This window comes from Pelophylax lessonae (genome assembly GCF_965119305.1).
Source record: "Pelophylax lessonae genome assembly, chromosome: 9".
NCBI classification, from domain to species: domain Eukaryota; kingdom Metazoa; phylum Chordata; class Amphibia; order Anura; family Ranidae; genus Pelophylax; species Pelophylax lessonae.
Genome location: NC_138776.1, coordinates 14962825 through 14989877, shown reverse-complemented (window position 1 = coordinate 14989877; position 27053 = coordinate 14962825). Strand labels below are relative to the sequence as shown.

Below are 27053 nucleotides of genomic sequence, written 5' to 3'. Positions count from 1 at the left end.
TCCAGAAGCTTTCTGGGGAGGGACTTGATATCCCCCACTGTCACCTGCCACTGCCTAAGTATTTTCAGACACGGGGCAACATAAGCCGGAACTCTCAGACTTTTCACTGGCCCGCCATCTTCCCAGCATCGCAGAAAAGGCCTAAACCAAGATTGAAAAATACCCACCCATCCCGGCGGGGTCTCTGCTAACATATTACCAAGATTATACTTTAAAAAAAGCAGAGAAAAGAAAACTATAGGGTTGACCATTCCTAGACCACCCTCCCGCCTGGACAGGTAAGTTACATTGCGTTTGATCAGGTTCAGCCTATTTCCCCATAACAGTTGGAAAAAGCAGCTGTACACCCTTGCATAGAGAGATTCCGGCAAGATACAGACAAAGCTGACATATAAAAAGATTGGGATCAGGTAGGTTTTAATCAAGTCAACCCTTTCCCTCAAGGAAAGTTTCCATTTCTTCCAGCTTGCCACCTTGGCATTGGCATTCAACAACCTGCTTTCCCAATTTCGATGACCATAGTCACCAGGACCAAATTTGATGCCTAACACTTTAATTTCCTGCTGGGGCTCTGGGAAGGCATCCGGAAGTTCGAAGCTTTCACCCTCCTCACCCATCCAGAAAACTTCACTCTTTTCATGATTGATTTTAGAGCCAGAAGCCTCAGTGTACTGCTCTATCACAGAGACCACCTCCTGCGCCTCCTCCATCCCAGAGATAATAACAGACACATCATCGGCATAGGCCACGACCTTCAAAGGCGGCACACCAGCAATGCCCAAAGGCACCCCACACAACGATCCACTCTCTAACCTTCTTATGAAGGGGTCGATTGCGAATACATATAGCAGGGGGCTCAAAGGACACCCCTGGCGCACACCAGAGCCAACCTCAAAAGGCCATCCAACCCAACCATTAACAAGTGGGAAGCTCTCAGCCCCTTTATATAATGTTTTCAGCCAATCAATAAACCTCCCCTGCAGGCCATATCTACCAAGTAGCAAATACAGGTACTCATGATTGACTCGATCAAAAGCCTTCGCCTGATCCAATGCCAGCAAGTACTTTCTCCATCCAGCAGCCCTGCATCGCTCCAAAGCCTCCCGGACAGCTAAAATTGCTGAAAAGGTACTTCTGCCCTGGACCGAGCAGTGCTGATGATTGGACAACAAATCGCCTGCTACTGACGACAAGCGCCAAAAAAGAATCTTCGCCAAGATCTTTCTATCAACATTGAGAAGACTGATGGGGCGCCAGTTCTCAATCATTGAGGGGTCTTTACCTTTTGACAGAAGAATCACAGCGGATTGCCTCATGGAGGGAGGGAGAGAACCCTCTTCTAAACAGCTGTTATAAACCTCCGCTAAAAAGGGAGCCAGAATGGACTTAAAACACTTGTAAAATTCAGCTGTCAACCCATCTGGCCCAGGCGACTTTTTGGTAGCCAGCTTCTCTATAGCACGAACTACCTCATCCGCTGAAATTGGTTCTGTCAAATCCATCAAAGGCAATGTATCGTTTCCCAATCCTGGAGTAGAATCCAGAAAGCTTTCCATCCTGTCCCGACTAAGGTCCTTTCTTCCCAGAAGGTCTGCGTAATATGACCTGAAGATCTCCAGGATCCCTGATCTGGACTTCACCAGGGAACCCGTACTATCCCTCAGACCTATGACCGTCTTAACTGCTATGCCTTGCTTACAGTTCTGGTAAGGATCAGGCGAGTGATATTTCCCATAATCTCTCTCCAGAACCAAGGAGGCATGCCGGTCGTATTGACACTTCCTAAGAAGAAGCTTTACCTCCGAGATCTCCCCTGGATCTCCTCCATACGAGACAAGACGATCAAGCTTCCTCCGCAAATGCTGGTAGGCAATATACATACCAAGCTGCTTCTTCTTACTTATGGCCTTGAAAAGTCCAATCGCCCTTTGTTTCACAAGCTCCCACCACTCTGACTTACTGCTGCAAAAGTCCAGAATAGAAACCTGTGCCTGAAAAAAATCCTCAAAGGATTGTCTTACCTCTACATCTTCCAGGAGAGCCGAATTCAGTTTCCAGGTACCCCTTCCCCTGGGTGGAGTGTCCGAGGCATTCAGAGTCACAGACAGCATACAGTGGTCAGAGAACTCCACCGCCCTCAACTCAGGAGCCGAGAAAGCAGAGTTCTCCTTTAAAAAAAACCTATCTATCCTACTCTGACTATTCCCTCTCTGAAACGTGAATCCCGTGCTGCCAGGGCAGTGCTTAATGTGCACATCTACCAGGCCTGCTTGTCTAACCATATCTCTAAGAAAAACGCTATCATAACCCAGCCTGTCTATGGAGACCCTCCTGTCTTCAGGCCTAATTATGGTGTTAAAGTCACCTCCAAAGACAACCTGCTGGGATGTAAAAAGGAAGGGCTTGATCTTTGTGAAGAGGCATTTCCTGTCCCATTTTGACTGCGGTCCATAGATATTGATCAGGCGCAGGTCCTGCCCCCTAACAGAGACGTCTAAGACCATGCATCTCCCCATTTCTACCTCAATTATCCGCCGGCACGTTACCATATCGGTTTTAAAAAGAACTGCAACTCCGCTGCAAGGCTCAGCCGCAAGAGACCAAAAGGAGGGACCGCATCTCCACTCCCTTTTTGCTAGATGGACATCGGCCAAAGTATTGAGCCAGGTCTCTTGCAAAAATAAAATCTCAGCATCAAACTCACTGAGCAAAAATAAGGCAATATCACGAGCTCTTGCAGATTTCACGCTGGCGACATTAATGGTCGCCACCTTTATCAGAGCGGGCACTGCCATCAGGATGATTGGGGTAGTCGTTTCTTAACCTCCACCACACTCTCATCACCCGAAACAGCTCTCTTTACACTATGTGACTCCCCCTCATCCATAGATGATAAAGAATTAGATAAATCCGACACCAACTCCTCCCCTGATAAAACAGAAAATGTGTTGCCAAGAGGAACCCCTCCTGGCTCTAACTGTAAGGAAGAAATGACCGCTTTACTGGTCTTCCTCTTCTTCCTTTTCTTCCTCTTTGTCCTCTCCCACCCCTCATCATCCGAATCCTCCACAACAGAGGGTGAGACATGGGACATGGACACCCCTCCCTCAACCCCATCGACCCCACCACCATCCAGCACCCCTGCACCCTCTTGGCCGCGTTTGCGGTGTCGAGAGACAGGGACTGGAGGTGGAGTAGGCTGAGGGGGAAGATCCACTATACCCGCCCCCCCAGCAGCTTCCGCTAGTCTGGAGGATCTACGCACAGTAGATGTAGGAAAAACAGGAGGGACAGACTCAGGGACCACATCACTAGAGGAAACAGAATCTGACACAACAGACACAGGAGGGACAGACTCAGGGACCACCTCACTAGGGGAAACAGAATCTGACACAACAGACACAGGAGGGGCAACAACAATTTCCTCTCTAACTTCAGCTGCTTCATCTTCTTTATCAAGCCTCTGCAGCTCAGTCTCCAATCCTGGCAAGTTATGCAGTGCCTCTGGGCACTGGCTATATGGATGACCCAGCTGCTGGCACAAATTGCACCGAATCTGGGTGCATTCTCTGGCCAAATGGCCTAAATCCTGGCACAGTGAGCACTTCTTGTGGGTGCAGGACGATGCAAAGTGGCCTTTATCACCACATTTATTACACACCTTAGGCTGACCTTGGTAGAAAATGGTCAGCCTATCCCTACCCAGAAAGGCTGAGCAGGGAAGGTGCTGAACTACATCGCCCAGCACCACCAATTTTAGTGACACTGTCCAGGCCCCTGTCCATATCCCATGCTCATCAAGGACCTTCCGCAGTGGAGTGAGGACCTCGCCATATCGGCGTAGCCATACTAATAAATCAGCCTCTGGTATGGATTCGTTACGCACCAAAATGGTCACTGATTTTATCAGAGGCTGCCTTGAAATTACCTTTGGCACCAAACCACTCCACTGCTGAAAGCCCTTGCACCTCCTATATCTCTCCCAGAAGAGATCCAAGCTTTCAGGTTTTACAAACGACAAATCAAATTCATAACTCCCCACCGGGCAAATTAAAGCAAAAATATCACAGGCTTTAAACCCTATTTCCAAAATCAACTCAGCCACCCTCCCCCTTACTGGTGGAGTTCCATCCCCCACCCACCTCAACTGTACCACATTCCTCCTCCTATACCCACCAAACCTCCCTGAATTTTGACTAATAACAGAATTCCCACCACCCACCCTGGTGTGACTCCCCAAAGCTGAAGCATAGCTTCCCACATTCCTCCCAGCAGAAAATCCATCAGTTTTTTTTAAATTATCTGACACACACTTAGCAGATAACGATTGCACAGATTCGGGATTGATCTGTGCAATCGAATCTTTCCTCTGCTGAGCAGGAGGAGAAATGTCATTTTTATTTTTCCCAGCATTACTAACCCCTTCACCACCACCCACCACATTCATTGCTTTAACATTAATGTCATTTTTTATACTTGCTGGGATATTTATTATTGCTGTTGTCTTCACAGCAGAATCCATAGCTGCTGCTGCACTGGTAAGAACTCCAGCTGTCATCTTCTCTTCCAATAGGACAGGGTTTTCAGCTGTGGAAATAGCATTCTGTTTTAACACAGCAACAGGTGAAACATTGCAGGAGACTTCCATAGCTGCTTCCACTTCACTTCCAACACTATGTTGATCCCCTCCCCCACCAGCAATCAGCTGGTCAATCAGCACTGGAAGACTGGGAGGCTCAGGTGAACATGAAGCATGCTCTTTGGAGCTGGCAGCCATTTTGCTTGCTGTGGGACTACTGGTCTCAGCCAGACCAGCAAAATCCATGCCTGGGGTGTTTAATGCAGGTCCATCCACATTCATCTGATGGTCCGGGGATTCCATGGTCAGGGATTTTCCTTGCATGTCTGTCGGTTTCTCCACAGCGGTAACTCCAATAGGTAGCTGTATGCAGAGCTCCTTCTCACCTGGGACACCATCCACTACAGCAGATGGGGCAGACATGTTGGATGGCAGCATGGTGTACTGGGATTTCTCCACCATTACTGGCTTTGCTGGCTTGTATCTCCTCTGCCCATCCTCAGGGATTTCTGATGGATCATCAGAAAAGACAAACTTGTCTGCTTTCAGGGGTGACTCCATCTGCTGGATGAATGTCAGGGATCCATGTCCACTCTCAACCCCCTGGCTGGTTGCCGCTGGTGATTCCCAGTTCTGGCATGGGGGGAGAGGTGCAGAGGCAGATGGAGCCTGGTCATCCATTAACTGAGGCTGCTGATCCACAGAACTTGCTGATGCTTGGCTGGTAAAACGCCTCTCATTGTCAAACTTTTCTTTAAATGCTCCACTTCTGTCTTTCAGCCTTTCCAATAATAAAGATTGTTCCTTTACCTTTTCTTCCAATTCCTGTAACTCAGGCTTCATGGCTGTGCGATTTTTACTCCAGGCCTGGAAATACTTGGTTTTGAAGGATTTGTGTTCAGCCTTCAAAACTTTAAGTTTTTCTTCCGCTCTCCCAATCGCCCTAAAACGATTGATAACCTTCTGGCTGAAGACATCCGCATTCTCACCGGGGCCTGGACCCACAGACAGGTCCTCCACCTCCTCCTCACTAGGCCCCGTGTCATCAGGGGGATCCCTCCCAGGGCCTCCCCCAGGATCAGGCATTGTTCCTGGGCCAAGCTAGCAAGCAAGGCCCAGGCTTGAAAAGGGCTGGTTCTCACAGAGAGCTCCTTGGGTGTGTCCTCCTCCTTCTTCCCACTGACCACCAATGTAAGGAGCATTCTTCCCACTGACCACCAATGTAAGGGACATTCTTCCCACTGACCACCAATGTAAGGGACATTCTTCCCACTGACCACCAATGTAAGGAACATTCTTCCCACTGATCACCAATGTAAGGAGCATTCTTCCCACTGACCACCAATGTAAGGAACATTCTTCCCACTGATCTCCAATGTAAGGATCATTCTTCCCACTGACCACCAATGTAAGGAACATTCTTCCCACTGATCACCAATGTAAGGAGCATTCTTCCCACTGACCACCAATGTAAGGGACATTCTTCCCACTGACCACCAATGTAAGGGACATTCTTCCCTCTGACCACCAATGTAAGGAACATTCTTCCCACTGACCACCAATGTAAGGGACATTCTTCCCTCTGATCACCAATGTAAGGAACATTCTTCCCACTGACCACCAATGTAAGGGACATTCTTCCCACTGACCACCAATGTAAGGGACATTCTTCCCACTGACCACCAATGTAAGGAACGTTCTTTCCATTGACAACTAATTTAAGGAACATTCTTCCCACTGACCATCACACTAATGTAACATGAGTTGTACATATAGTCATTTTTAGCAGGGGGTCCCTGAGACTGGAAAGTAATTTCAAGGGTTCCTCTGTATTGAAAAGTTTGAGAGAGGCTGAATTAAAAATCCTGTATCCCCATTGGGTGGAGAGATCCCTATGCTCCCTCGATATCAATGTGGTAGATGGGTAGAATAGATGATGATACACTTTATCATCAGACACGTGGAGGACCTATTTTTTTCCTCCTAAACACTGAGCTACATACATGGTTGTATTGGCTTGACTTCAGGTTCTCTAAAGACTGCAAAGTCCTCCTTCATGGAGATCTATGATCCACCATCTTTTACCCTGGAATCCACCAAAGGAATACTAGATTCCTCCTTCCCCTAGTTTTCTCCTGTTCATTATTCGTTTCCCTTCTACACCGTATGCCTTTTCCCCTTCCTTTCCTTTCCTCACCTCCCACCTCTATCATCCCCTTCCCCCCCAATGCCCACCACCAACACTTCATTTTTTCATTACCTACCCCTTCCATAATTTCCTCCTCACTCCACTCTTCTTAAACTTCCACCTTAAATACCCCCTCCCGCCCTGATAACAAAGAAAAAACATAACCCAAAAGTGTGCTCCTCCTCCCGCATTTTAGCATCAACACATGATCAGGAAATGCTAATGCAACTTCTTAAAGCTATACAAAAAAAAAGATACCAAGTTAGTTTGCAATTTTTTGCTCTATTTAATTTGTGTCATTTATATTTATTTGTTCTTTTTACTCTCTTTGTTTATGACAGTTTTGTACATTGTCCTAAATTATTTTATTTGTTCTGAGCCAAAAAAAAAAAAAAAACAGAAACTGCCCATTTAGAACAAGTGATCATGCTTGCAATGAGCCAAGTCCCACCAGGTGTCAGGGTGAATGACAGCACGTCCCCTTCTTATGTGATACTGTTAGGGCCTAGTGAGTGGCTAGGCCTGAGCATTGTAACTTGTCCCCATACCAGGGTCAGTCACATGCCCCTACACAAGGGTAAGTCACATGTCCCCATACCAGGGTTTGGCACATGCCCCCACACCAGGATCTGTCACATGCCCCCATGGCAGGGTCGATCACATGCCCCTATACCAGCTTGAGTTGCATTCCCCCATACTAGAATCTGTCACATGCCCTCATATCATGGTTGGGCACATGCCCCTCTACCAGAGTTGGGCACATGCCCCTCTACCAGAGTTGGGCACATGCCCCTCTACCACAGTTGGGCACATGCCCCCACACCAGGATCTGTCACATTCCCCCATTGCAGGGTCAATCACATGCTCCCCATACTAAGGTCAATTGCATTCCACACTACCAGGGTTGTTTACATTCCCCTATGCCCTTATGCCAGGGTCAGTCACGTGCCCCAATACCAGGGACGGTCACATGTTACCATATCAGGAACAGTCGCATGCCAGCATACTAGGGTCAGGCCCATGTCCCTTACCAAGGTTGTGCAAATGCCACCATACCAGGGTCAGTCACATGCCACTGTACCAGGCTTGGGCATAATCCCCCATACCAGAACGAGCACATGCCTCCATACCATGGTTGGTCACATGCCTCCATACCATGGTTGTTCACATGCCACCATACCATGGTTGGTCACATGCCACCATACCATGGTTGGTCACATGCCTCCATACCATGGTTGGTCACATGCCTCCATACCATGGTTGGTCACATGCCACCATACCATGGTTGGTCACATGCCACCATACCATGGTTGGTCACATGCCTCCAGACCATGGTTGGTCACATGCCACCATACCATGGTTGGTCACATGCCACCATACCATGGTTGGTCACATGCCTCCATATCATGGTTGGTCACATGCCACCATACCATGGTTGGTCACATGCCTCCAGACCATGGTTGGTCACATGCCTCCATACCATGGTTGGTCACATGCCACCATACCATGGTTGGTCACATGCCACCATACCATGGTTGGTCACATGCCTCCATACCATGGTTGGTCACATGCCTCCATACCATGGTTGGTCACATGCCACCATACCATGGTTGGTCACATGCCACCATACCATGGTTGGTCACATGCCTCCATACCATGGTTGGTCACATGCCTCCATACCATGGTTGGTCACATGCCACCATACCATGGTTGGTCACATGCCACCATACCATGGTTGGTCACATGCCTCCAGACCATGGTTGGTCACATGCCACCATACCATGGTTGGTCACATGCCACCATACCATGGTCGGTCACATGCCTCCATACCATGGTTGGTCACATGCCACCATACCATGGTTGGTCACATGCCTCCAGACCATGGTTGGTCACATGCCTCCATACCATGGTTGGTCACATGCCACCTTACCATGGTTGGTCACATGCCACCATACCATGGTTGGTCACATGCCTCCAGACCATGGTTGGTCACATGCCACCATACCATGGTTGGTCACATGCCACCATACCATGGTTGGTCACATGCCTCCATATCATGGTTGGTCACATGCCACCATACCATGCCAGTGATTGTTCAGTGTGATCGTTTTACCAGACTACAGCCGTGGCCAAAAGTTTTGAGAATGACAGAAATATTACATTTTGCCAAGTCTGCTGCCTCAGTTTTTATGATGGCAGTTTGCATATACTCCAGAATGTTATGAAGAGCGATCAGATGAATTTAAATAAATTGCAAAGTCCCTCTTTGCTATGAAAATGAACTTAATCCTATAAAAAACATTTCCAAAGCATTTGCGAAGAAGGCTTCAGGGCACCCAGCATGCACCAGGTCCTACAGTTTATTGAGCTACGGGATGGGGGCACCACCAGTGCAGAGCTTGCTCAGGAATGGCTGCGGGCAGGTGTGAGTGCATCTGCATGCACAGTGAAGAGAAGACTTTTGGAGGACGGCCTGGTGTCAAGAAGGAAAAAAATGACAAGTTCAACAGCCACATTAAGCTCCCCAAAAAAAGAACTTAATGTCCCTTGTTTTCTTTGTAGGAGACCAAAATCCATGAAACTTCTAGAATATGTTTGGGAAGTGTAGAACTTAGGCTGTGCAAAGTTTCAAGACAATTCATCAAAGTTTAGGCACTTTATTACACCTTTTTTTTGTACGCTAAGCCACATTACGCTCTCAAAAAAGGAGCTTAACGTCCCTAGTTTGCCTCGTTGGAGACCAAAATGAATGAAACTTCTAGGATAGATTAGGAAAGTAAAAAACGTATTCTGTGCAAAGTTTCAGGGCAATTGAGAAAGAGAAGGATCGGGAGAAAGTGCTGTGGTCAGATGAGACCAAAATTTAGCTCTTTGGTATTAAAGCGGAGTTCCGGGCCACAAAATCGACATAATCGATTTTGTGGCCATCCGCTTGCTCTTCTTCACCGGAAAAGGAATTGGATAGTTACGATTTTTTTATTTTTTTTTACTTACCTTGTAATTGTAGAAAGAAATACTCACCTTTCTTCCACTTCCTCCCTCTGTGGCCGCGGCCCGCGCCGTCACTTCCGGTTTGCAATGATTCCTGGGAGCTGAACGTCATCGCTCCCAGGAATCAATGCGACGGCACCGGCCCCGCTCATCACTTCCAGTGCGACGCTGCATTCCCCTGCTAAACAGCTTCTGGGCATGCCCAGAAGCTGTGTAGGAATGCGGCGCCGCCCCGGAAGCAGAGCCGGTACAAGGGCGGGGCAGAAGGGGCGGGTGCCCTGGGTGCTAACATTTATTGGAGAGAGGGGGGGGGCGCCACTGCTGGACAACTTCTTTCACACACTGCTGACTGTGTGAGTGTAAATTATTGCTGGCCGCCAGCCGCTATCTGCCTGCAATGTGCCGAGTGCGCTCCTCCTGCACTCAGCACAGCCTGAATCCTTCTGTTCTACTTCTTCTTCTGTCAGGGGAGCGGAGAAAACACCCCCCCCCCCCCCCTGACAGGCGCTCAGTAGTCTCTCCCGACTGTGACGTCAATGAGCACAGAGCGCTCTCCTCCTGCTTGAGCCACTACCTCGAGGAGCCGTGGAAGAGAGGAGAAAGTGAAAGTGAAAGCAGAAAAGCACATCCAGAGCCTGGCACTGTGTCTCTGCCTGTCTGCAGCAGCGTGAGTGAAGCCTGCCTGCCCTGGTGAAGAAGTGAACTATTCAGATGGAGGGAGGGGGGTCTGTCTGTCTGGCTCAGAGCAGGTAAACTCTTTAGATTAGTGTGGGGGGGGGGGGTCTGTCTGGCTGAGAACAGGTAAACTATTTAGATTAGTGGGGAGGGGGGAGTTCTGGCTGGGGGGGTCTGTCTGGCTGAGAGGAGGAGGTGAATAGGTGAACAATTTAGATTAGTGGGGGGGGGGGGGGTGTTTGGCTGAGGGGGGGGGGTCTGCCTGGCTGAGAGCAGGTCAACTATTTTGATTAGTGGGGGGGGGGGGGGGTTCTGGCTGAGATGAGTTATCTAGTGGTGATGAGTCTCTGTTGTAATATGTAAATTCAACCTATATGGAGCAGGTGGTGGTAAATTTCACGATAAAGGGGATATAAAGATAAAAAGAGTAATTGTAAAATCTTATATGTGGCATATATACTACCAATATAAATGTAATGTACCTATGCTGCTGTGAAGCAGATGTGACCTAAGTGCAGCAGGTGTGGTCACCCAAAATATTTTTTGCAAAAAAGAGCACCTTAATATTTCCTTATTGACTTTGCACCACTCTAAGAGTTTTTGGACACTTTCTGCACTAATTTATGATTGCACGTTTCACCAATTGTAAGATTGGCATATATTTATGGCCGGATCTACATATATTTAGTTATATTTATTTTATATTGCTGTATTTGCTTATATTTATTTATACCGCTGGATTTACATATATTTATTGTTGGATTTGCATATATTTATTTATACTCACTTATATGCGGGGCATATATATTTTTATAACCCCGTACACAATTTGACACTCTATAGGTGGTACTGACATTCTGGACTCATATGTGCATCCGTACACTTTATAAACCATTTATTACTACGCATTGCACACTATCGCACTAGGCACTAATTATTACATTAATATATGTATTTTATAATTTTAGACTATTTTTGAGGCTGGCACTAAATTTATATACAACTACGGACACATATATACATTTTTTACTTTACAGATTTATTTTGGGTGATTACACCTGCTGCACTTAGCACTTTTTATATTTTTTTACTTTACAGATTTATTTTGGGTGACCACACCTGCTGCACTTAGCACTTTTTGCACTTAGGTCACATCTGCTTCACAGTGGCATATGTACATAGGTACATTACATTTATATTGGTAGTATATATGCCACATATAAGATTTTACATTTACTATTTTTATCTTTATATCTCTTTATCTTGAAATTTACCACCACCACCTGCTCCATATAGGTTGATTTTACATATTACAACAGAGACTCATTACCACTAGATAACTCATCTTATTTATTTGCTCCACCTTCTATATCTGGAAGCGCCAATCACTTCCCCTTTTTTACAAATATATCTGATACATCCTTTTTTAGGGCTGTATTTTTTGAAGTGGGCTGCAGCCAAGTCTGTCTCTTAGTTTTATCCTAAGCGTGGATTTTTTGGGGTTTTTATTCTGTCTGAGATGAGGTCAGCTATTAAGATTAGGGTTGGAGGGGGGGGGGGGCTCTGTCGGGCTGAGAGCAGGTCAACTATTATTTAGATTGGGGGGGGGTCTAGCTGAGAGGTGGAGGTTAACCAATTGTATTTAATTTGTATTGTTTTAAGTATTTTCTTGTTTTGAAACTACATTGATTCTTATATTACACCCACGACAGGGACGGGATTGGGGACTGGGGGGGGGGGGGGCGCAGTTTGCCATCTTCGCCCTGGGCACCAAATGACCTTGTCCCAGCCCTGCCCGGAAGTGACGAAAGGGGCCGGTGCAGGCGCATTCTGGGAGAAGAAGAACGAGAAAGAACTCGACTCACCGTGTTTGGAGGGGAAAAAAAGGGTGACTATGACCCTAAGAACACCATCCCTACAGTCAAGCATGGATGTGAAAACATGACGCTTTGGGGCTGTTTCTCTGCTAGAGGTACAGGCCAGTTTTGGCACATTGAGGGGCAAATGACCGGGGCCATGTATTGTAAAATCTTCTTCCCTCAGCCAGAACACTGAAAATAGGTCATGGATGGATCTTCCAGCAGGACAATGACCCAAAACATACCGCCAAGGCAACAACGGAGGGACTCAAGAAGAAGCACATTAAGGTCATGGAGTGGCCTAGCCAGACTCCAGACCCTAATCCTATTGAATATTTATTTAGGGAGCTGAAACTTCGAGTTGCCATGCGACATCCAATAAACCTTAAGGATTTAGAGAAGATCTGTAAAGAAGAGTGGACCAAAATCCCTCCTGAGATGTGTGCAAACCTGGTCACCAACTACAAGAAACGTCTTACCTCTGTGCTTACCAACAAGGGTTTCTCCACCAAGTACATGTTTTGCTTGGGGATCAAATACTTATTTTACTCACTGAACTGCAACTTGATTTAAAGCATTTGTTTTATGTGTTTTTTTTTCTGGATTTGCGGTTGGTATTCTGTCTCTATCATTTAAAATAGACCTATGATAAAAATTACAGACCCATCATTTCTTTGTAAGAGGGCAAATTACAAAATATGCAGGGGATCAAATAATTATTTTCCCCACTGTATAGTCTGTACTGTATAGGGAACCTTATTATTTCTGGCGTCCACATTCAACACAGGAACACAATGGAAAACAACATAAAAGTAATTATTAGGCCCTCTTCCATTGAGTTTATCTAACAGGGACATGGGGAGCGCAGATCCAGCATCTGCACCACTGAATGTATCTAATGGCAAGGGTTACTGGGGTGTGCTGAATGATCCATTGATGCTGGCTGCTGGGTAATCTATTGTTGCTTGGGGGGGATCTATTGTTGAGAGAGGGGTCCATTGTTGCTGCGAGGGATGTACTGTTGAGGGAGGGGTCTATTGTTGCTGGCTGCTTGATGGTCTTTAAATGCTGGCTGTTGGGAGATCTGTTGTTGCTGGTTGGATTCTATTGTTCCTGCTGTTGTTAGGGGGTATTTTTGTTGCAGGGGGTCTATTTTTGCCGGAATGATCTATTGTTGCTTGGGGGGCTAATGTTGCTGGTTGTGGGGAATCTATTTTACTTTTAAATTATCCTTAACAAATTCTATACAAATGACTTAGCACCACAAAATGATATAGTTCTGTTTTTTCTAAAAGGGATGGTATTGGTAAATGGGCACGGGGTGGACCCAAGGAACGATGCTCAGAAGTGGGTAGGGGGCGGAGACAAGGGGTGACTTGGAAGAACGGAGTACCTGCATCTATTCTCTGAGAAAAAAGCTCTGTCTAAAGCCAATCTCGTGTCAATGGGGGGACCCAGACCCTTCCCAGCCAGCTGCTTTATAGAAGGAGGGGGAGCATCATTCATTTCCCCCCCCTTTATTCATATCAATTGGGAAGTTCCTTGTAGTTTATGGATGGCCCCTATGGGTGGACTAAAGATGAAGTATCACCTCATTTTTAAAAAAATCATTATTAAATTAGACAGGGGACCAAGTGCATGTAAAACCTGATGGGGTGGAGGTTCAGTGCTGTTCTGTGCTCCTCCATAGGAATGCCTCAATTCTTAGTGCTCCCAATAGGAATGCCTCAAAGCGTAATTCTCCCCTATAGGAATGCCTCAATGCTTAGTGCCTTTCCATAGGAATGCCTCAATGACGTGCCCCCCATCCCCTGGGCATGCGCATAAATTGGGCTTCAGCCTGGGGTGGAGCTACAGCCAGGAAATATAGAATTCAAAATGTGCTTTAATTGCATAAGGGAGCTAAAATTCACTTGTCCACTAGGGGGAGGGGGGGGGGGGGTTCAATAAAGATTTAAAAAATTAAAATAACACTTCTTCTCTAATATATTATATATTACAGTAGAGGGTGGTGGGTACAGGCCCAGGAAGCTGACTCCCTCTGACACATGCACTGTTCTAGGTAGGGGTTCAGTGCTGTTCTGTGCTCCCCCATAGGAATGCCTCAATACTTAGTGCTCCCCCATAGGAATGCCTCAATGCTTTGTGCTCCCCCATAGGAATGCCTCAATGCTTAGTGCTTCCCCATAGGAATGCCTCAATGCTTAGTGCTCCCCCATAGGAATGCCTCAATGCTTAGTGCTCCCCCATAGGAATGCCTCAATGCTTAGTGCTCCCCCATAGGAATGCCTCAATGCTTAGTGCTCCCCCATTAAAATGTCTCAATGCTTAGTGCTCCCCCATAGGAATGCCTCAATGGTTAGTGTTCCCCCATAGGAATGCCTCAATGCTTAGTGCTCCCCATAGGAATGCCTCAATGCTTAGTGCTCCCCCATAGGAATGCCTCAATGCTTAGGGCCCTTCCATAGGAATGCCTCAATGACATGCCCCCCATCCCCTGGGCATGCACATAAATTGGGCTTCAGCCTGGGTTGAAGCTACAGCCAGGAAATATAGAATTCAAAATGTCCTTTAATTGCATAAGGGAGCTAAAATTAACTTGTCCACTGGGGGGGGGGGGGGGTTCAATAAAGATCTAAAAAATTTAAATAACAATTTTTCTCTAATATATTATATATTACAGTAGAGGGGGTGGGCACAGACACAGAAAGCTGACTCCCTCTGACGCATACACTATTCTAGGTAGGGGTTCAGTGCGGTTCTGTGCTCCCCAATAGGAATGCTTCAATACTTAGTGCTCCCCCATAGGAATGCCTCAATGCTTAGTGCTCCCCCATAGGAATGCCTCAATGCTTAGTGCTCCCCCATAGGAATGCCTCAATGCTTAGTGCTCCCCCATAGGAATGCCTCAATGCTTAGTGCTCCCCCATAAGAATGTCTCAATGATTAGTGCTCCCCCATAGGAATGCCTCAATGATTAGTGCTCCCCCATAGGAATGCCTCAATGATTAGTGCTCCCCCATAGGAATGCCTCAATGCTTAGTGCCCTTACATAGGAATGCCTCAATGACATGCCCCCATCCCCTGAGCATGCACATAAATTGGGCTTCAGCCTGGGGTGGAGCTACAGCCAGGAAATATAGAATTCAGAATGTGCTTTAATTGCATAAGGGAGCTAAAATTCAATAAAGATTTAAAAAAAATAAAATAACACTTCTTCTCTAATCTATTATATATTACAGAAGAGGGGGTGGGTACAGACACAGAAAGCTGACTCTATGTGACACATACACTGTTCTAGGTCAGGAACAAAAAAAATGTATTAGCTGCACTGTACCTTGTTTACTATTTGCAGTCTAGGGGGGCATTAAAAACAGACGCTTGAGTTGTGATAACCTCTGTCGCATTTGGCAGTGGTACTGCTGAGCGACAATGGGGCTGCCCTGCAACCGCTGCTCGGTGGTGTGGGCATCACAAGATTAAAAGTGTTGGTGAGGAGGTGACATATCACCCTCTGAAAAAAGATTCGCCAGTGATTGCTCTTCAATGGACAATGCAGATAACGTGCCCTTACTCTGGCTATGTGTGGGGATCAACCTAATTGCATATCAGAGGATTCCCAGCTTTGAAAACCGATACAATGTTCTTTTATACTTGGAGATTTAAACAGCTTGATAATGATCTGCCCGGCTTACTGAAAGAGTGTATACAGGGTTAGTAAGGGAAATTCCTTCCCTATGAACAGCAAACACCACCTGTGAACTGACTTCAGTATAAAATCAATATCTGGCTGCGGACTTAAAGGCGATCAATATACAGTGCCTTGAAAAAGTATTCACACCCCTTGAAATTTTCCACATTTTGTCACGACACAACCAAAAAAGTAAATGTATTTTATTGGGATTTTATGTGATAGACCGACACAAAGTGGCACAGAATTGTGAAGTGGAAGGAAAATGATAAATGGTTTTCTACATTTTTTTACAAATAAATCTGCGAAAAGTGTGGCTGCATTTGTATTCACCCCCCGGAGTCAATACTTTGTAGAACCGCCTTTCCCTGCAATTACAGCTGCAAGTCTTTTTGGGGATGTCTCTACCAGATTTTCACATCTAGAGAGGACATTTTTGCCCATTCTTCTTTGCAGAATATCTCAAGCTCTGTCAGATTGGATGGAGAGCGTCTGTGATCAGCAATTTTCAAGTCTTGCCACAGATTCTCAATGGGATTTAGGTCTGGACTGTGACTGGGCCATTCTAACACATGAATATGCTTTGATGTAAACCATTCCATTGTAGCTCTGGCTGGATGTTTCGGGCCGTAGTCCTGCTGGAAGGTGAACCTCCACCCCAGTCTCAAGTCTTTTGCAGACTCTAACAGGTTTTCTTCTAAGATTGCCCTGTATTTGGCTCCATCCATCTTCCCATCAACTCTGACCAGCTTCCCTGTGCCTGCTGAAGTAAAGCATCCCCACAACATGATGCTGCCACCACCATGTTTCACAGTGGGGATGGTGTGTTCAGGGTGATGTTCAGTGATAGTTTTCCCCCACACATAGCATTTTGCTTTTAGGCCAAAAAGTTCAATTTTGGTCTCATCTGAGCAGAGCTCCTTCTTCCACATGTTTGCTGTGTCCCCCACATGGCTTCTCCTAAACTGCAAACAGGACTTCTTATGGCTTTCTTCCACCAATGGCTTTCTTCTTCTCACTCTTCCATAAAGGGCAGATTTGTGGAGTGCACGACTAATAGTTGTCCTGTGGACAGATTCTCCCACCTGAGCTGTGGATCTCTGCAGCTCCTCCAGAGTTCCCATGGGCCTCTTGGCTGCTTCTCTGATGAATGCTCTTTTTGCACGGCCGATCAGTTTAGGTTGACGGCCATGTCTTGGTAGGGTTGCAGTTGTGCCATACTCTATCCATTTTCGGATGATGGATTGAACAGCGCTCCGTGAGATGTTCAAAGCTTGGGATATTTTTTTATAACCTAACCCTGCTTTAAACTTCTCCACAACTTTATCCCTGACATGTCTGGTGTGTTTCTTGGCCTTCATGATGCTGTTTGTTCACTAAGAATCTCTAACAAACCTCTGAGGGCTTCACAGAACAGCTGTATTTATACTGAGATTAAATGACACACAGGTGGACTCTATTTACTAATTAGGTGACTTCTGAAGGTGATTGGTTCCACTAGATTTTAGTTAGGGGTATCAGAGTAAAGGGGAGAGGGGGGGGGGGTGAATACAAATGCACGCCACACTTTTCACATATTTTTTTGTAAAAAATGTTGAAAACCATTGATCATTATATCATTTCAAATCACAGGGATGTTCTGATGCTATTTCCTCCTCCTACCTCTAATTCAGAGCCACTTGTTAACCCTTCACCCCTCACTTCATCTCCCTTCAGGATCCTAAGAGGACCCCTCCACTGGCTGGCCAATGGGATGTGTGATGTGGACCCCTCAAGGAAGTAAAGGATGAGGAGAAGGAGCCCTGCATGATCCTGTGACTGTAGTTTCAGCTAAGTGACAACGAATGACGGCTTAGAGAGATTAATGTTAACCAACTTGATAATAAATAATTTAATGATGGCCAAGGTTAGAATGAGTGTCCTGAAGTATCCAGACATGCCCCATGCCTTCATGCCAGGGTAGGTCACATGTCCCCATTACAGGGTTAGACAGATGCTCCCATGCCAGGGTCGAGCACATGCCCTCATACCATGGTCGGTTGCATGTCACCATGCCAGAATAGGTCACATGCTTCCATTACAAGGTTGGGGATATGCTGCCATTACAAGGTCAGTTGCATGTCAATATACCAGGGTTGGGCACATGCCCCATACCATGATCAGTCACATAGTCCCATGCTCCCACACCCGGGTCGGTCATATGCCCTAACAATGCACTATCTATGAAGAAAACCTTGCCTTTTATGGACATCAGAGAACATTCAGATATTTTATTACACACCTAATAATACAGTCAATTCTTAAGAAATTCTTCGTAAGTCCTCATTAGATATGAGCTTCAAAGGTTTCCCTGACCCATGCTAAATAGTAACACAAAGGTGAAAATCATTCATTCAGTGATGGCCATGGTTGAAATGAGTATCCCAGAGTATCCAACCATACCCTTAATTCAATGTGTAGAAACAGTTAAACCCATCAATTTAATGGTTTCCACACACTGAATTATGGATATGTTTGGGATACTCATTCCAATCTTGGTCATCATTGAATGAATTATCACCTTCGTGTCACTATTTATCATAGATGAGAGGAACCTTTGAAGCTCTTATCTAATGAGGGTTTATGAAGACATCCTTAAAGCAGAACTAAACTCATCGATTTTACGGTTTCGACACTTTAAAGCTCATATTCTGTGAGGGTTTATGAAGACATCTTTAAGGATGTTGTCTTAAGTCCAAATTAGATCTGAGCTTCAAAGGTTGCCCCCCCCCATCCAAAAGAAATAGTGACACAAAAATGATAATAAATTCCATGATGGCCATGGTTGGAAAGAATATCCCAGAGTATCCAATCATACCCATAATTTAATACCTCTGAAGCTTGTATCTCGTGAGGTTTTTGAGAGCATTCTTAGGATGTCTTTACAAACCCTTGTTAGATAAGAGCTTCAAAGATTGCCCCATTCAAGATATATAGTCACACAAAGGTGAAAAGTATTCATTCAATGATGGCCATGGTTGGAATGAGTATTCCAGAGTATCCAACCATACCCATAATTCAATATATGGAAACTGTTTAATCGAATAAAAGCCATCAATTTAAGGATGTCATCTTAAGTTCTCATTAGATATGAGCTTCAAAGGTTGCCCTCATCCATGATAAATAATGACACAAAGATGATAATAATTAATTCCATGATGGCCATGGTTGGAAATTGGAATGAGTATCCCAGAGTATCCAACCATGCCCGTAATTCAATGTGTGGAAAGTTGTATACCCCTCAATTTAACAGTTTCCACCCGATAAATCATGGACATGGTTGGATACATGGTCATCATGGAATTAATTCAAATTTTCTTTGTGTCAATATTTATCATGGATGGGGGGACCCTCTGAAGCTTGCATCTTGTTAAGGTTTATGAAGGCATTCTTTATAAACCCTCATTAGATATGAGCTTCAAAGGTTTCCCCATCCATGATATTTAGTGACACAAAGGTGATAATAGTTAATTCAGTGATGATCATGGCTGAAACGAGTATCCTGGAGTATCCAACCATGCCCATAATTCAATGTGTGGCAACTGTTAAATCAAACTAGACCCCTTAAAAAATCAGTTTCCACCCAGTAAATCATGGACATGGTTGGATACATAGCCATCATGGAATGAATTATTTTTATCTTTGTGTCAATATTTATCATGGATGGGGGGACACTCTGAAGCTGGTATCTTGTGAAGGTTTATGAAGGCATTCTTTATAAACCCTCATTAGATATGAGCTTCAAAGGTTTCCCCATCCATGATATATAGCGACACAAAGGTGATAATAATTAATTCAGTGATGACCATGGTTGGAATGAGTATCCTGGAGTATCCAACCATGCCTATGATTTATTGTGTGTGAAATTGATGGGTTTTGTATGATATACCACATTCCACACATTGAATTACGGGCATAGTTGGATACTCCATGATACTTATTTCAACCATGGTCATCATTGAATTAATTATTATCACCTTTGTGCCGCTATATATCATGGATGGGGAAACCTTTGAAGTTCATATCTAATGAGAGTTTATAAAGAATGCCTTCATAAACCTTCACAAGATATGAGCTTCAGAGTGTCCCACCATCCATGATAAATATTGACACAAAGATAATAATAAGAATTCATTCCATGATGGGCATGTATCCAACCATTTGCATGATTTATCGGGTTGAAGCTGTTAAATTGAGGGGTCTCGTTTGATTTAACAGTTTCCATACATTGAGTTATGGGCATGGTTGGATACTCTGGGATACTCATTCCAACCATGCCCATCATGGAATTAATTATTATCATCTTTTTGTCACTATTTATGATGGATGAGGGCAGTCTTTGAAGCTCGTATATAATGAGAACTTAAGATGACATCCTTAAGGATGTCTTCATAAACCCTCGCAAAATATGAGCTTCAAAGGTTGACCCCATCCATGATAAATAGTGACACAAAATTGATAATTAATTCAATGATGGCCATGGTTGGAATGAGTATCCTGGAGTATCCAACCATTCCCATGATTTATTGTGTGTGAAATTGATGGGTTTTGTATGATATACCACATTCCACACATTGAATTACGGGCATAGTTGGATACTCCATAATACTTATTTCAACCATGGTCATCATTGAATTAATTATTATCACCTTTGTGTCGCTATATATCATGGATGGGGAAACCTTTGAAGTTCATATCTAATGAGGGTTTATAAAGAATGCCTTCATAAACCTTCACAATTAATTCAATGATGGCGATGGTTGGAATGAGTATCCCAGATTATCCAACCATATTCATAATGTAATGTGTAAAAAACATTAAATTGATGACTTTTATTCCATTAAACAGTTTCCATATATTGAATTATGGGTATGGTTGGATACTCCGGAATACTCATTCCAACCATGGCCATCATTGAATGAATTATTTTCCCCTATGTGTCACTATATATCATGGATGGGGCAACCTTTGAAGCTCATATCTAACAAGGGTTTATGAAGACATCCTAAGAAAACTGTCATAAACCTCACGAGATACAAGCTTCAGAGGTATCAATACAAGATACGAGAAACAAGCTTCCATCCATGAAAAATATTGACACAAAGATAATAATAATTAATTCCGTGATGGGCATGTATCCAATCATTTCCATGATTTATCTGATGGAAACTTAAATTGAGGGGTCTCGTTTGATTTAACAGTTTCCATACATTGAATTATGGGCATGGTTGGATACTCTGGAATACTCATTCCAACCATGGCCTTCATGGAATTATTATCATCTTTGTGTCACTATTTATAATCGATGAGGGCAGTCTTTGAAGCTCATATATAATGAGAACTTAAGATGATATCCTTAGGGATGTCTTCATAAACTCTCGCAAGGTATGAGCTTCAAAGGTTGACCCCATCCATGATAAATAGTGACACAAAATTCATAATTAATTCAATGATGGCGAAGGTTGGAATGAGTATCCCAGATTATCCAACTATATTCATAATGTGGGGGCAACCTTTGAAGCTCATATCTAATGAGGGTTTATGAATATGATGGGATAACTTGATACAACATAATGCAGCTGTGGAGACAATTTGACTGTGTAAATTTATGATAGCCATCGTTTAATGTCATAGAACATGATTCTTCTTTTAGTGTCATATTTGGCACACTGTACTTCATATACTGTGTTTTTTGTTCTATGACATCATAATGCATACATGTCCTTGATTGTGCTGGCTCTCTATGATCTCAATGAGAAGAGAGAAAGAGACCCGGGAGAGCCGCTGCTGTGATGCACATTGCTGGATCGAGATGGGGCTCAGGTAAGTATAAAGGGGGGCTGGGGGGGGAGAGTTGGACCCAGAAAGTTTTTTTTTTTTTACCTTCATGCATAGAATGTAATAGAGCCACTTTAATAGGGATTTGATATATGTGATAGATTTTTTGTCTTAATAATGGGGACACACCCATTGAAGTATTGATTTTTTGATCATTGTTTGGTATTCTTTGATACATCACTACAGAAAAATGTTCGCTGCAGTCTAGCGAAGGTATTTCAATTTTGAAGCTTTGTTAAACTTTGTTTATATATTTGTTTTATCTGTTTGATAAGTGCAATAAAATAAACAAGCATTTCCCCATTTTTATTTATGGATTGTCTTCAAATTTGGTAGTTTCTTTTGCATGTGTGCGCTACTCTTTTTTAAAGTGCAATAAAATACCTGTTACTCCTGCCAGAAATCTTGCAAGCTGGTATCCTCCAGTGCAGACTGTTATAAGTTACTACTGTTCCCAGTTCTCTATGTGGACTAAAGAACACCTCCCCCTATGTTATGGAGATAGTATTACACACTTCCTGTCCAAGGGTGACAACTCCTCCGTAGATACAGTGCAGGCGAGGGAGCGTTGTCACTCTAGGACAGGAAGTGTGTTAGTGGCAGGATCACCAGGTGAAAATAAAGGGGGGAAAAGCCTGAAAACAAATGCAGCCACCACATCTAAAGACTGGTAAGGTGCAATATATTACATATTTATTCTTGGGTTTAGATACACTCTGAACATGAATAACCCAGAATCACATTACCTGTCCAGACAGTGGAGATGATCCATGTTTCCGGAAAGACAGGTGACAGGTGACAGTCCGAGGTCTGGAGAGAAGGTCAGCGCCTCCTCCAGGCTGGTGTCAGAACTGCCATTGTCACTTCTGGTGCTGATACTTTGTGACCAGTTTATTTCCTCTGGACTTCTGGTGCTGATACTTTGTATCTTGTCTATATCATTCAGGTTTCTGGTGCTGATACTTTGTATCTTGTCCATATCATCCGGACTTCTGGTGCTGATACTTTGTAATCTGTCTATATCTTCTGGACTTCTGGTGCTGATACTTTGTAATCTGTACATATCATCCGGACTTCTGGTGCTGATACTTTGGATCCTATCTATGTCATCTGGACTTCTGGTGCTGATACTTTGTAACCTGTCTATATCTTCTGGACTTCTGGTGCTGATACTTTGGATCCTGTCTATGTCATCTGGACTTCTGGTGCTGATACTTTGTAACCTGTCCGAATCTTTTGGACTTCTGGTGCTGATACTTTGTAATCTGTATAAATCATCTGGACTTCTGATGCTGATACTTTGTATCCTGTCCATATCATCCGGACTTCTGGTGCTGATACTTTGTATCTTGTCCACATCATCTGGACTTCTGATGCTGATACTTTGGATCCTGTACATATCATCTGGACTTCTGGTGCTGATACTTTGGATCCTATCTATGTCATCCAGATTTCTGGTGCTGATACTTTGTAACCTGTCTATATCTTCTGGACTTCTGGTGCTGATACTTTGTAACCTGTACATATCATCCAGACTTCTGGTGCTGATACTTTGTAACCTGTACATATCATCCGGACTTCTGGTGCTGATACTTTGGATCCTGTCCATGTCCTCCAGGCTTCTGGTGCTGATACATTGTATCCTGTCCATATCATCCAGACTTCTGGTGCTGATACTTTGGATCCTGTCCATGTCACCTGCAATTGAAGACATTGCAGCCTCCACTCACGTTCGATATACTGTCCCCTTCTGTAACATCCGACGTGCTCAGGACACGAAGTGTGTTTATGTTTGGATACCCAGCTCAGCAATGATGCTTTGATGTTGTTGCTTGTTTGAAAGTCCCTCTCTGTCAACTCATAATGAATGGCCCTTGGTGACTCATAATGAGTGGCCCTTGGTGATGGTATCTACAACAAACTGGGCTCAGAGCAGCTGACTAGTCCCAGGGAGCTTCGCCAAGCCAAGTGTATAGTCGATCCTGTTTGTGGGTGGGGGAGGGGCTATACAGCTAGAGAAGCCAATACAGGTGCCTAAGCAACATAGCATCCTATTCATGAGGACTTAACGTTACACGGCTCGGGGAAGCTTTCGATTTTTAATTACCTTTGTTTTCAGTCTAGAAACATAATACGTAGGCTGGGGCGTAACTACCAATCATGGGGCCCCATAGGGAAATTTTGATGGGGCCCCAAAGCTAACTGTCTGTAGTGGTTGGCAGGGTCAGCTGTGACAACGCATGTCATTAATCTTAGAATAAAACATTTCTAAATCCAAGGCCAGGCAGCAGGAAAGATGTCAGCATGGTCCATGCACTGCGAGGGATCAGTGCCATACATAGACGTTCTAGATGTAGTAATTATAATAATAATAATAATAATAATAACTAACTATGATGATACATTTGCTATTTATAGGGACAATGATAATTATATTATTATTCCAAATGATAATGATAATTTTATTCCAAATGTTAATGACAACTACAATGATAATAATAATGATGGAAATAACATTTAAAACAATAATGATTATAATAATAATAATAAAGATTATATTTATATTGATAGTAATAATAAGGACAACTATATTGATACAAATAATGACAACTATAATGATAATGATAAAAATAATAATATAAATAATGATAATGGAAAAAATATTTAAAACTATAATAATCATAATATTATTATTATTAATAATAATAATAATAATAACTAACTATGATGATAACTTTGATATTTTTAGTGACAATGATCATTATATTATTAATCCTAATGATAATGACAACTACAACGATAATAATAATGATGGAAATAATATTTAAAACAATAATGATTATAATAATAATCCTAATAATATTGACAATAATAATAATAATAGAGATTATATTTATATTGATAGTAATAATAATAATTAAAAAAATAATCATATTAATGACAACTATATTGATACAAATAATGACAACTATAATGATAATGATAAAAATAATAATAATATTATTAATGATAATGGAAATAATATTTAAAACTAAAATAATAATCCTAATATTAATAATAATAACTAACTATGATCATAACTTTGATATTTTTAGTGACAATGATAATTATATTATTAATCCAAATGATAATGACAACTACAACTATAATAATAATGATGGAAATAATATTTAAAACAATAATGATTATAATAATAATCCTAATAATATTGACAATAATAATAATAATAGAGATTATATTTATATTGATAGTAATAATAATAATAATAATAATAATAATAATTAAAATAATAATCATATTAATGACAACTATATTGATACAAATAATGACAACTATAATGATAATGATAAAAATAATAATAATATTATTAATGATAATGGAAATAATATTTAAAACTAAAATATTAATCCTAATATTAATAATAATAACTAACTATGATGATAACTTTGATATTTTTAGTGACAATGATAATTATATTATTAATCCTAATGATAATTATTATTATTATTATTATTATTATTATACAGGATTTATATAGCGCCAACAGTTTGCGCAGCGCTTTACAATGTGAAGGAAGACAATACAGTTACAATACAGTTCAAAACAGGAGGAAATAGAGGGCCCTGCTCGTTAGAGCTTACAATCTAGAAGGGAGGGTAAAGTGAAACAAAAAGGCAATAACCGTGGGGGATGGGTTGATGTAGAAAATGGAGGTACATTTATTAGGGGCTGGTAGGATAGGCTTCTTTGAAAAGGAGGGTTTTCAGAGATCGACTAAAAGCTAAAAGGGTGGGAGATAATCGCACAGATAGGGGTAAGGAGTTCCATAGGATTGGAGAGGTTCTGGAAAAGTCCTGGAGGCGAGCATGGGAGGACGTGACGAGGGAGCTAGAGAGCAGGAGGTTTTGAGAGGAACGAAGAGAGCGATTAGGTTGGTATTTTGAGACGAGGCTGGTGATGTAGCTGGGGGCTAAGCTGTGGATTGCTTTGTAAGATGTAAGTATTTTGAATTTAATTCGTTGGGTGAGCGGAAGCCAGTGGAGGGCTTGACAGAGAGGAGCGGCGGACACTGAGCGATTGTGGTAAGGTGGATGAGTCTGGCGGCTGCATTTATGATGGATTGAAGGGGGGATAACCTGTTTAGAGGTATGCCAATGAGAAGGGAATTGCAGTAGTCGAGGCGCGAGATGACCAGGGAGTGAACTATGAGCTTTGTTGTGTCTTTGGTTAGAAAGGGGCGTATTTTGGAGATGTTACGGAGGCTGAGGCGGCAAGATTTGGACAGCGATTGGATGTGGGGTTAGAAGGAGAGTTCAGAGTCCAGGACAACACCTAAGACCTTGGCATACGGGGATGGGCTGATAGTAATGCCATCGATATTGACAGAGAAATCAGGGGAAGGGGCACGTGGTGGAGGAAAAATTATAAGCTCGGTTTTAGATGGATTTAGTTTGAGGAAGTGGTGTGACATCCAGACCGATATATCTGATAGTAAATTAGTGATACGTGAGGAGACTGAGGGAGAGAGCTGAGGGGTGGATAGATAGATTTTGGTATCGTCAGTGTAGAGATGGTATTGGAAGCCGTGGGAGGCTATCAGCTGACCCAGAGAGGAGGTGTAGATTGAAAATAGGAGTGGTCCAAGAACAGAGCCTTGGGGGACCCCAACAGAGAAGGGAAGAGGAGAGGAGGAAGTAGAATTGTACATAACGCTAAAGATGCGGTTGGATAAGTAGGAAGAGAACTAGTTAAGAGTAGAGTCACAGAGACCAAAGGCATGGAGTTTTTTGAGGAGGAGGGGATGGTCAACCATATCAACGGCAGCAGAAAGGTCCAGAAGTAGGAGTACAGAATAGTGTCCGTTGGTTTTGGCTATTAGTAGATCGTTTGTCAGTTTTAGGAGAGCAGTTTCAGTGGAGTGTTGAGGCCGAAATCCAGACTGAAGGGGATCAAGGAGGCTATTCTCGGCAAGGTGGTCACACAGTCGGTTGTAGATTAGACGTTCGAGGAGTTTGGGTGAAAAGGGGAGCAAGGAAATAGGGCGTAGGTTGTTCAGATCGGTTGGGTCCAGTGAGGGCTTTTTAAGTATGGGGCTGACTAGTGCGTGTTTTAGAGAGTTGGGGAAGATGCCAGAAGAGAGGGAGAGATTGAAGATGTGGGTTAGAGAGCGTAGAATAGGGCCAGAAGGTGAAC

General features: G+C 43.4%; 1 protein-coding gene across 2 annotated transcripts in view; it reads right to left on the bottom strand.

Annotated features, from left to right (window-relative positions):
* Positions 1-23292, bottom strand: part of LOC309564609 (uncharacterized protein) — a 78921-nt gene extending 55629 nt beyond the window's left edge. For both annotated transcript variants that reach the window (XM_082269264.1, XM_082269265.1), the window contains exon 1: positions 22607-23292. In XM_082269264.1, coding sequence (XP_082125390.1) covers positions 22607-23259 — 653 coding nt within the window. In that variant the 5' untranslated portion in view covers positions 23260-23292. The remainder of the gene's footprint in view (positions 1-22606) is intronic.
* Positions 23293-27053: the final 3761 nt, after the last annotated feature.